Here is a 12,346-nt window from a genome sequence, read left to right as displayed (position 1 = left end):
GGAGAGGAGTACATCAAAGCTATATATTATCACCCTGGTTATTTAACTTATATGCAGGGTACATCATGTAAAATGCCAGGCTGGATGAAGCACAAGCTGGAATCAAGATTGTCGGGAGAAATATCAATAACCTCAGATACGCAGATGACACCAATCTTATGAGAGAAAGAGAAGAGGAACTAAAGAGCCTCTTGATGAAAATGAAAGAAGAGAGCGAAAACATTGGTTTAAAACTCAACATTTTAAAAAAACTAAGATTATGACATCCAGCCCCGTCACTTCATGGCAAATAGATGGGGAAATAATGGAAACAGTGAGAGGCTTTATTTTGGGGGCTTCTAAATCACATTTTTGGGGCTTCCTTCATAGCTCAGTCAGTGAAAATCTGCCTGCAATGCAGGAAACCTGGGTTCGATTCCTTGATCGGGAAGATCCCCTGGAGAAGGAAATGGCAACCCACTCCATTATTCTTCCCTGGAGAATCCCAAGGACAGAGGAGCCTGGCAGGTTACATTCCATGGGGTTGCAAAAGTCAGACACGACTTAGTGACTAAACCACCATCAAAATCACTGCAGATGGTGACCGCAGCCATGAAATTAAAAGACGCTTGCTCCTTGGAAGAAATCTATGACCAACCTAGACAGCATATTAAAAAGCAAAGACATTACTTTGCCGACAAAATCAAAGCTATGGTTTTTCCAATAGTCACGTATGGATGTGAGAGTTGTACTACAAAGAAAGCTGAGCACCAAAGAATTCATGCTTTTGAACTGTGGTGTTAGAGAAGACTCTTGAGAGTCCCTTGGACTTATGGAGATCCAACCAGTCCATCCTAAAGGAAATCAGTCCTGAATATTCATTGGAAGGACTGATACTGAAGCTGAAGCTCCAACACTTTGGCCTGCTGATGGGAAGAACTGCCTCATTAGAAAAGACTCTGATGCTAGGAAAGATTGAAGGCAGGAGGAGATGGGGATGACAGAGGATGAGATGGTTGGATGGCATCACCTACTCAATGGACATGAGTTCAAGCAAGCTCCGGGAGTTGGTGATGGACAGGGAAGCCTGGCATGCTGCAGTCCCTGGGGCTGCAAAGAGTTGGACACAACTGAACGACTGAACTGAACTGAGCACACATGCACGATTTTAAAAAAACCAGGGTTTTCAGGCCAGTGTAGTGAGAAAAGCATTGTACCAGGAGCAAGATACGCTTGGGTTCCAAATGTCTCTCTGAGAAGCCAAACTCTTGAACCTTTATTGCATTATCTATCATTTATAGGACTAGATGACTAATGGGACTAGATCATTATGATGTACTTTGGTTTTAAGCTCCTATAGTCTTATGAATTAACTCTGTAAGAAATGTTAGGCTCAAAGTTTATTTCATACGAAAATATTCATCTTTGCTAAAGAACAGTTAAAGGGATTTAAATTTAGGACATCATGGTTATAGGACCACCCTAAACACAGAATGACAAAACCATCAAGAAAGGTGTACATACAACTTAATTTGTGCCAACAAAATTTTACTATAGTGCTATACCAAGATCTTTCCTAGGTGGCAAGTTCAAGGACAATGCAAAAAACCCCCAAATTGGTGCCCTTATAGCAAACACTTAAAATATTATGTCTTTAAGATCTGGATTAAATTAAAGGCCCTTACCCCAGGGGGCTTCCCTGGTGGCTCAGTGGTAAAGAATCTACCTGTCAATGCATGAGACAAGGGTTTGATCTCTGGGTCAGGAAGTTCACTTGGAGAAGGAAATGGCAACCCAGTATTCTTGCCTGGGAAATCCCATGGACAGAAGGAGGCTGGTGGGCTACAATCCACGGGGTTGCAAAGAATTGGACATAATTCAGCGACTAAAGAACAACCACCACTGACCCCTGGGCATTCGTTAGTCACAGGGCCCCTGGCGAGACAGAGACGGGGCAAATCCAGATTTCCCAGTGTGGTAGGGCTAAAGGATGGAGAGCCACACGTACCTGGGACATCCTCTCGCGGTGCTTGGCCTCCAGCCTCTCCTTGGCTTTCTGGAAATGGGCGTGTTCATTCTCATCTCCAGGAGTCTCAAGATACTTGTCAACGGCGTCAGGGGTGCTGGCTGCTGTTGTAGGAACTATAACACAGAAGGAAAGAAGGTTTAAGGAGAGTGACAGAACATCCAGTCATTTCAAAAGAAAACCTTATTTTCTGATTGTTCCAGAACAAAGAATTTAGTAAAGAAGCACGAACAAGATGTTAATGCCGTTTAAAAGACCATGAGACATTTTGCAGCACAGTATGGATGTCTTTCACCCCTTTTAAGAATAAGGTGAAGGAAAATCTGGTAAATAGTTCTTTTTTGTGATTTTAATATCTTTAAAATTCCCTGCAAAACAAGCATGCATAGAGCAAAAACAGTTGTTTAACACAGATATGCTGCATCAGATCCCTATGTTTTGAGACAGTAATGTTTGTAATCCTGAAAGTAAATGGTGGTATCAACATCACACCTTAAGATTTCTGAAAAGGGCAAGGAAATCTCAAAATCAGCATACTGCAGAATAACTGCACCTCAGAATGAAGAAAATCCTACACTGGATTTTAGATATCTGGTCAGAAAGTATCTGAAACATTACTGAAAAATTCATAAATGTCAATACATTCATTTTTGAAATCACAAAAGGAGCTTTCTATCTTCACAATTTGGCAGTAGTCAACCAATTCATTACAGCAGTTGTCAAAAGGAAACTGATTTCTATTTTGAATTCCACTAAGACTGCTGAGGGATATTCCTGAATTGCAACACATACTGCTATATTATGTAGAAAAATAAATACCCATAAAATTGAAGAGTGTATGTACTATAAAGCAAAGATGTCTGAAGTTCATGAGCCGAGTAAATTATAATGCCTATACCAGCAGTTTTACAAAAGATCAGTAATGACTAGTGAGAATTCAGAGCATTTATGAGCCTATTAAAAAAAAAAACCAACATGAAAAGAAAACAAGATTTTGATTTAAAGAAGAAAGCATGTTCAACCCAAAAAATGAAATTAGGTGTTTTCACTATATTCTCAAGCCAAATCAATTTAAGTGTTTTATTCAAAAGATTAGTCAACCATCACCAATCTAAGTATTCTTCTTTGCTAACCTTACCTGATTACTTTATTATTATATTTGAGATCTAATATTACAAAAAGAATTTAAGTGAGAAGAATTAATTGCTAGCTCATTTTGAAGCTAAACAGTAAGATAAGTATCTTTTACACATGTTTGGAAGATTGAAGGCAAAAGGAGAAGCGGGGGCAGAAGATGAGATGGTTGGTTGGTATCACCAACTCAATGGACATGAGTTTGAGCAAACTCGGGGAGATAGTGGAGAACAGGGAAGCCTGGAGTGCTTCATGGGGTTTCAAAGAGTCAGACAGAAGTCCATGACTGAACAGCAAGGGGAAAAAAAACATCTGGAATGTTCCCATCTAAAGGCTCTAAAACAAGAACGCTTTCTTGTTACGTAATTAAATAATGAATCTAATCTTAAAGAGAGAACTATTCATTCTTATTTCTTCCCTTCTACTTCAATCACTATGTAATAATTCTTTTCTAAAAAAAATAAAAGCAGTTTAGTTGTCAATCCAGATGTTTTTCTGAAGTGGAAGGAAGGAGGCAGGGCATATTACTGAAATTTTTTTTCCCCAAAATACCAGGGGATTTTTGAGTTGACTGGTCTGAAATTGGCAGAGGGTATATGTATTGAAAGACATCAGCCCCCATCTTCTGTGTAATAGACAAGGGAGTATGTATTCAGCCGCAAAAAGGAAGAAAGGAGGAAAAGAACACCAACTGTGTAATCGGGCACACCATGGTTTCAATCACAGCTTGATTCAGTCTTTCTTAGATGAGCTGTGACCCAGGGCAAGTGACTTAAGCACTCCATGTTCCAGTTTATTCATCTATCCAGCGGTGACAACATGCCAACTTATTAGGAGTGCTGGGAAAATGAGATGCCGCCCCACGTGTCTGTCACTCCACAGAAAGGGTGGTACACAGGGCGCTTCATTCACGTTAGCACCCTGCCCTTCTCCTTTGCTCACTGTTCTATCCTAATTCAAATCTTAGCACTTATCCTAACCACGGGAAGAACCAGCTACTTTTATTTCACATCTACTGAAAATGAATTACACATAGGACCATGAGGTACCATGGAGAGGAAAAAAAATATGTACTTTTCTAAAAAATCTTCAGTATGATTTGCATAAAAGGCTGAAATTACTAAAAATGTATCCTAATTTTTAAGACTGAGAAATAATTTTCAATTAAGTTTTTTTGGCTTAAAAAACAAAGGTACATGTTTTTCTACATCAACTTAAGCAAATCAATATGCAATATGCATATATCGATATGCATGTCATGTCCCCACCTGACATGGAAGTAGTATTTAGCATTTTTCCCAAGGTTTTAATCATTTTCTCATCTTTGCTGATAGCAAATGAGAACAAATTAAAGTTCTTTTGGCATAGTATAACCTGACAGAATGCTATAATTAGGCTAACTGTATTTTACATTTTGGATAAATGAAAATGTATAAAGGTTTAGGGTCATATTCACAGATCAAGATAGCCAACAGTAACCATAGCATGGCACCCTGTTTGGAAAACTGAAATTGTAAAAGTCACAAGTAGGAAGTAACTTATGGTTTTCTCCAGCTCTTATAATTCGCAGATCTACTGTTTTATGGAAAGAGAGAAACACTACAATCCGAATCCACTGTAATCTTATTAGCCTAAGTTGAAATGTAGCATTGTAATATTAAGAATTAAAGAATAATGAAGAAATCAGCAAGCAAGTTATATTAACAGGATGAAAAATATTTAAAGTATTAAAACAAATTTTGGGAACAAGGAAGTAAATACAAATCTTTTATTACAAATGTATTTCATTTAATTGAGGAATCTTTCTCAGTAAATCCTTGTTGCTGGCCCCTGATGCTTCCTTTGGTTGAGGACTTTAAGAGAAGCTGTCTTTCTTTCCTTTTCTTTTTAATTTTTTGGCCATGCTGTGGCATGTGGGATCTTAGTTCCCCAATCAGGAACTGAACCTGTGATCCCTGTTCATTTCCTGAAGTGGAAGCTCAGAGTCCTAACCATGGGACCACCAGAGAATTCCTTCTTTTAATTTTTAATTCAAACTTCTTAGTCATTCGCACTTGCCCTCTATCTCAATTGGTGTAAGTCATTGAAAATTTCCTGTACTCACACCAATCAGAAATCAGATCACTGTCTAGTCAAGGAGAGATGAATGATACATCTTCATATTTTAAAATGAATGTAGTATACTGTTATGATTGCCCTGCAGCTGGTGAGGAGAAAAGGGAAAATGTTTCAAGTTTGTTCAGAGAGCTCAGCATCTATGTTCTTAATTTTCCTACATCCTACAGACATGGTCACACCAGGACTGGCCGTTATTTTGTGATCAAGTCCATGGCAGGCCAGAGAGATGATAACAAGCATGGTAGGCAGGGGCAGGAAAGCCTGTGCCCTACTGCCCCTACCCTTTCAAGGTGCTTCCTTTGGGGGAAGGACCGTCAAGGAATGTCAGGAATGTTCCAGGCCACAGGGGAACAGGAAGCTGTACACCACTGGTCACTTAAACCACTTTAGAAAATAGAAACTAACTGGAGAGTTTATTTTTGTTGTATTTTTTTAAAAAACAAAAAACATAAAGCAGTTATCCTGTTCAGAGACCTCTGAGATTCCTTAAAAACTGATACAGGCTCAGATTTCCAGGTTGGCCAAATAATAATATCCTCCATTCATTAGTGTCTACTGTGCTAGGGACTTTATTGTGTTCTCATTTAATGTGTGGGGAGGAAAAAAACATTAGCCTGTTACACGTTTATTGTGTAGAAAGGAAAGACTATCAACAACTTACTCACATCCCTAGACACACACAAGTAAGTCTGAATTCAGGATTGGGTAAACCATGAAGAGGCTATAAAGTTAATATTTAAGCAGTAAGGGGCTAATCCATCGACATGTCTGGGGAACTGGGAAGGGTTTGGTTTGTTAATGAACAACCTGTATTGGCAAAAGATATGCTTTGTTATGATAACCGCTAGCCTATTTTGTAACAAATAGTTTCCTGCTCTGAATACTATCTGGTGGATGACCTCCAACCAGCGTTCAGCAGCAGCAGTAGGGCTATGATAAACAGAGGTCAGGAGAGAGAGCTCCTTGAGCTTGAATCTGAATGATCTTTTAGCCTGTGGTCTCTGTTCACGCTTCTTCGTGCCTCCTGCAAGCATGCCCACTCGGTCTATTCGCCCTTCTGCGGAAAATCAGCCTTAACCATCTTCAGCTCTAACTTATGACTTCCAGCTGCCAAATCATTAGCAGCCCACTCAATCATGTGCATAGGCATTTAACTTTTAAGGGACCTTCATATTGCTTTTCTTAGTCTAGTCTCATCACAGCTTCATAGAATATAGTTGTATTCCTTTTAATACTAAGAATGGGTGTCTAAAGTAATACCAAATAAAAACACGAAACAGAAATGCAGTTTCGATTCATAGCATGTGACTGCCACAGTCTGAAACATCCTGCTTCCAAGAATTCAGTGGCATTCTGGGTGAGTAATGCTTTCAAGAAGGTTCCTGTTGTTTTTCTTTTTTGCAAACCTGGGAGGTTAGAGGTATCTGAGAAGCTGCATAGCAGCTGGGATGTAGACTCCGCCGTCTCGAGTGTGTGCCTGTTCATTTCTTTATTCCTCCACTCAACAAATCAACAAATATTACAGCCCCTAAAACCCATGGCAGAAACCAGTGAGTGAAACAAAGACCGGTTTCCTGGTGGAGTTACATTCTAGTGAGAGAAACAAACAGCACTGTACACACACCAAGACAACAGTAAATCACATTGTTACAATGTGATCTGTATTGTGAAGACAAAGAAACAAGAGCAGGGTTAAGGAAAAATAGGAGTGCCAGGAAGGTGGGGGGAGACTGCAGCAGTAAGTAGGCGGCCAGGCTCGGCCTAATTCACAAGGTGAGGTTTACACGAAGAGCTGAACTGAAGTCTTATTTCCGAGTTACCTGCTGGAAGAACAGGCTGATGAAGAAACTAGCGCAAAGGCCTTTGGAGGTGAGTGTGCCTGGCAAATCCCAAGAGGAGCAAGGTCTATGTGACCAGAAGCGAGGAAGCAAGTGAGACAGGGCGAAAGGAAAAGGCGACAGACTATGAAGGGCCTTGAAGCCACGGTAAGGACTGTGAGAAGCCCACGGGGGTTGTCTGGAGGAGAGAAGACTGATGTGATGTGTTCTAAGAGGATCATTTCAGGGACTTTGCTGGTGGTTCAGTGGTTTAGACGTCACCTTGCAATGCTGTGGGTGTGGGTTCGATTCCTGGTTGGGGAGGTAAGATCCCACATGCCCTGGGGCCAAAAAAAACACAACATAAAACAGAAGCAATATTGTAAAAAAAAATCCAATAAAGATCTTAAGAAATGGTTCACATCAAAAATAAATAAATAATAAAAGGACTGTTTTGTCTGCTAAGGGACAAAGCAGAAGGTGATCTTTCAAGAGTATTAATAAAAGATGAAGATGAGGATGGCTTGGAAAGTTAGCAGGGAGGTGGTGAGGGGTTCTCATGGAAGGTACTGCCAATGCCCACATACAGAGCCATGAGAAAGGGCATAGGTTGGCTTCTTTTTCTCACCCCTGAATGCTGTTTCCTAAACCACAGACCACAGGTAACCTAATACTAAAGGTTAGTATTGTTTTCACAAGTCGGTGAAGGTTCACTTCAGTTTTGATAACGATGCATCCATGCCTATCACAACATTTCCACTTCACACTGTAATCTCTGTTAGTATCAGCCACAGCTCTACTTTTTGAGGGGGTGAGGATGGTGGGGGAGAAAAGTGGATTTGCTTTCAATTTATTACAAACTCTGGTGCTGCACCCGATGTTCCTGCCACAAAACTCCACTACCATCATTGGTGACATGGTGCCAAGGAAACATCTTCATCCCTTTGTTTCCTCCTAGAAAATTTAATAATTTAAAGGGAAGTTACTTCAAATAAAGATGCCTATTGTCTTTGGATGTGGTGGCTGTTGTTCAGTCGCTAAGTCCTGTCCGACTTTGCGACCCCATGGACCGCAGCGCGCCAGGCTTCCCTGTCATTGACCATCTCCGGGAGTTTGCTCAAACTCATGTCCATTGAGTCAGCAATGCCATCCAACCATCTCATCCTCTGTCGCCCCCTTCTCCTCTTGCCCTCAGTCTTTCCCTGCATCAGGGTCTTTTGCGATCAGTTGGCTCTTCCCATCAGGTAGCCAAGATGGGATGTGGCAGAGATCCCTTTCTTAGCACAGATGGAGAACCCCTGTGTCAGGGACACAATCAAATTTAGCTGCAAATGCACCAAATGCTCATTGTAGTTCTGATTTTGTAATCACTGCATAATACTCCCTGTCATAGTCATAGTAAAGACAGCAAGAACTGGGTATCAGAGACATGGCCCTGATTGTGCAAAATTGCCCTGATCATTTTGATATTTGTTCATTTCCTCAATCTCTAGGGGTGACACATAATTTTAAGGCACAGGATACAAAAGGAGAAACCATCTTCAAACACTAACAACTATGACTACCTCTCTAAGCAGACACCCATGAATGGCATTTAGTCAATATATACATGTTAGATTCTAGCAAGAAAATTTGGTGGGTCTCCTTTCATCAGCAAAAAGACAATTTATCTCTATAGCATTGACAACCCAAGATAAGAGTAAATTAAGACCTACCCAGTCACTGCCCTATCACTGAAAATCCTATTTTATATGGAGCTAGCAATGCAGTCACATGAACTGACTGTGATTTATATGATGGGTAGCAATAAGGGTAATTGATATGTACGGAATAAAAGCCTGTAAAGGAAGATTTGATGAAAAAATTTCATCTCGCAACATGGCAGAGTATATAGACTGCCACCCCAACTTTAAAAAAAAAAAGAAAAAAAGTCTATTCCTCCAACTGCAAAATAACGAAAATCCCTAATGCCTTCTAAGCTCAAATATTTATCAAGTCCTAGTTAGATGAGACATTTATAATGTGCAAATAAAGTTTGTGATCTTTACATGTGATACCGGACTCTCTACAAGACAAAAAAAAAAGAACAAAAGCACTTCCATGGATATGCCCTTGTATCACGCTTATTTTATAGTCAGTGCAATCATAGTTGGCAGGTTATCGATGCATTGTGTGGACAGAAGGTAATAAAAATGTTATCTGGGCTGTGTTTACTCTAGTCAAGCTTTATTTCTTTTTTATGTCTTATGGACAAGTACTGACGGGGGAATTTTGTCAAATATGTGAAATGAGATGAATGATGGTGTGATTTTTGTTAATATTTACACCCTATTTAGCGCAATGCACCAAAACCTAAGAGCAAGTTCAGTCTGAATCTGAAAACCATGTGTGAAGTCACAGTGACATTCCCTGGCATTCAGGACATCGTAAGCTTCAGTTACTGTATTTTTGTCAACTTGTCAGAGCTGGGTTCCATTTCATTCACAGTGGACCATAAAGGGATGACCTTCCATAGTCACCTGACGCTCAGTAGATGAGTTCAAAAAGTCAAGATCTTCAGTATTGTCCACTTTCATAGAGACTGTCGATCTCTGGGTCAGGAAGATCCACTGGAGGAGGAAACGGCAACCCGCTCCAGCATTCCTGCCTGGGAAATCCCATGGACAGAGAAGCCTGGTGGGCTACAGTCCATGGGGCTACCAAGAGCTGGACACAGCTGAGTGACGCACATAGCCATGAAAGCCGATAGAGTTCTTAACCTCTATGGAGGTCTTCAGGATAAAACTAGTTTCATTCTTTGTCAGTCTCTCACAGCAATCTTTCCCTTCACTTGTGCATTTTGTTTTATTTAATTCTGGCACATCCTTGAGTCTCATCATATTGATTAAACTGTCAACTTATTGAAGGCAAGTATTGGGTTAACTTTGCTGGGGTCCCTCGAAATTAAAGTTAGTAGCAACATGTCCCAGGCTCAACGGGCTTATTAAATCAGGCGTTGGCCTGCTGGTCTCTTTTGCTAAATAAAGTTTTATTGGGACACAGCTGTATCTATTCATTTACCTATTATATGAGAATGCTCTCACACTATTACTGCCAAGTTGAGTACTTATAACAGAGACCATTTGCCTGCACAACCTAAAATATTGACTCACTGGCCTTTTATAGAAAATATTTGCTGACTTTCTTTTCCCTGAATTTCATACAATTTTTATTATGGTAAAATATACATAACATACTATATACTATATTCACATAACTTGGAGGTTATTTTGTATGATGACTGTGATCGAACATAATGTACATAATTTTAATTTATTTATTAAACTTTTTATTTTATATTGGACTGTGCATGTTAGTCACTCAGTCGTGTCCAACTCTTTGCAACTCCACGCACTGTAGCCCGCCAGGCTTCTCCGTCCATGGAATTCTCCAGGCAAGAATTCTGGAGTGGATTACCATTCCCTTCTCCAGAGGAACTTCCCAACCCAGGGATCGAACCCTGGTTTCCTGCCTCACAGGCAGATTCTTTACTGTTTGAGCTATAGGGAAGTCTTCTATATTGGGATATAGCCAATTAACAATGTTATGATAGTTCAGGTGGACAGCAAACAGACTCCGTCAAATATACCCATGTATCCATTCTCCCCCTAATTCCCCTCCCATCTGGGCTGTCGCATAACATTAAGCAGAGTTCCTCATGCTATATAGTAGGTCCCTGTTGATTATTCATTTGAAATACAGCAGTGTGTACATGTCAATCTCAAATTCCTTAACTATCCCTTTTCCCCATTGCTGACTCTTACTGAGCTATCCACTTCTTCTTTGGAAAGAGCTAAGGAAGAGAGCACACATATGAGGGCATTTTTTACTGTTCTTAGTAAATGAGATTTTTTTTTTTTAAATGCTGGTTTGCTAAGCAAATCAATTGTTTTCAATCTTTGGTTTTTTCACTGTGATAGTCTGGTGGAAAAAAGCATTGCTTTTATCATGACAATTTCTGGATACGAAAGACATGGCTTCTCATACTTGTCAATGGAACCGAATTTATTGGCACTGATGTAGCACATAATTTAATGTACCACTGTATCTTTTAATGCTTTTAATTGTTTTTAGTAATGCCTGGCAGTTTCATAAGAAACATCAGAGTTCCATTAGTATGAGAGAATGTGCTAACAGGAACTAATATTTGCTCTTTCACAATCAGAAGAACAAGAATGGTGAAGAACAATGTTTCAAGTCTGGCCAAAGACGAGATGGCCTTGGCATTATGACAGGGCACTGCAAAGCTGGGACAGCACCTTCTATTCAAAGGCCACACAGGGGTTATCCACTGTTTGCAAATAGCGTCTAAGGCAATAACTTCAGAGTTTGGGGACAGTGGTTTGGCCTTATCTGATGTGTTCCAATTCCTTTTATATTCTCTGGAAGTGTACTAGTCTATTTTTGTGCTCTCTGGATCATTCTGATGTGCCTAGAAATCAATCTTTACCCCAAACCTGCATGAGGTTAGAGCTAAACCTTTGCACAGACCCTATGGCCATGAACACGATCCCAAAGTGCATTTTAGATGTCGAGTAATCTGTGTAGCAAGGCCACACGGCGTGTCTACAGATGGCCCTTCTCTACCATAAGTTGGGACTCTATGAAACCAAGATGAAACAGAAGAGGTAAATCATGCACACGTCCAACCCAGGGGGTTGCTGGTTTATTCTCTGCTTCTCTAGCAGTGCTTACACTGAAGTAGAAAACTCAGAAGAGCAACTGCAACCTTGCCCTTGCATGCATGTGTGTTCAGTCACTTCAGTTGTGTCTGATTCTTTGTGACCCTATAGACTATAGCCCACCAGGCTCCTCTGTCCAAGGGATTCTTCAGGCAAGACTACTGGAGTGGGTTGCCATGCCCTCCTCCAGGGGATCTTCCCAACCCCCAGGGATCGAACCCATGTCTCCTATGCCTCCTGCACTGCAGGCAGATTCTTTTAACATTGAGTCACCTGGGAAGCCCAACTTCTCCCTTAACTTGCAAATACAGAGAGCTAGGATAGTGGAATAACAAACTGAATTTCATAAACATCTTTGAGAACCGGAGGCTTCTGACATTCTGACACTTCAGCAATGCCCTCAAGTTTATGGAAGGTTTACCTGTTTCCACCAGCCTGGTTATGTCTGAAATCAGATGTGGGCAAACTACTAGTCTAAGATCAGGGGTTCTCAATGGGGTGCCATTTTGTCCTCCACAAGGCACTGTGGTGAGATCTAGAGACATTATTAG

At 40.5% G+C, this 12,346-nt stretch overlaps 1 protein-coding gene across 7 annotated transcripts in view; it reads right to left on the bottom strand.

Moving 5' to 3' along the window:
* The window catches only part of APP (amyloid beta precursor protein), a 312,804-nt gene that overhangs the window by 107,492 nt on the left and 192,966 nt on the right, over window positions 1–12,346 (bottom strand). For all 7 annotated transcript variants that reach the window (XM_027543466.1, XM_027543506.1, XM_027543608.1 and 4 more), the window contains one exon: window positions 1,988–2,121. In XM_027543466.1, coding sequence (XP_027399267.1) covers window positions 1,988–2,121 — 134 coding nt within the window. The remainder of the gene's footprint in view (window positions 1–1,987; window positions 2,122–12,346) is intronic.

The sequence above is a fragment of the Bos indicus x Bos taurus genome, chromosome 1 (genome assembly GCF_003369695.1).
Source record: "Bos indicus x Bos taurus breed Angus x Brahman F1 hybrid chromosome 1, Bos_hybrid_MaternalHap_v2.0, whole genome shotgun sequence".
Classification (NCBI taxonomy): domain Eukaryota; kingdom Metazoa; phylum Chordata; class Mammalia; order Artiodactyla; family Bovidae; genus Bos; species Bos indicus x Bos taurus.
The sequence above is the reverse complement of the archived record's forward strand: the minus strand, read 5'-3'. Positions and strand labels throughout refer to the sequence as shown.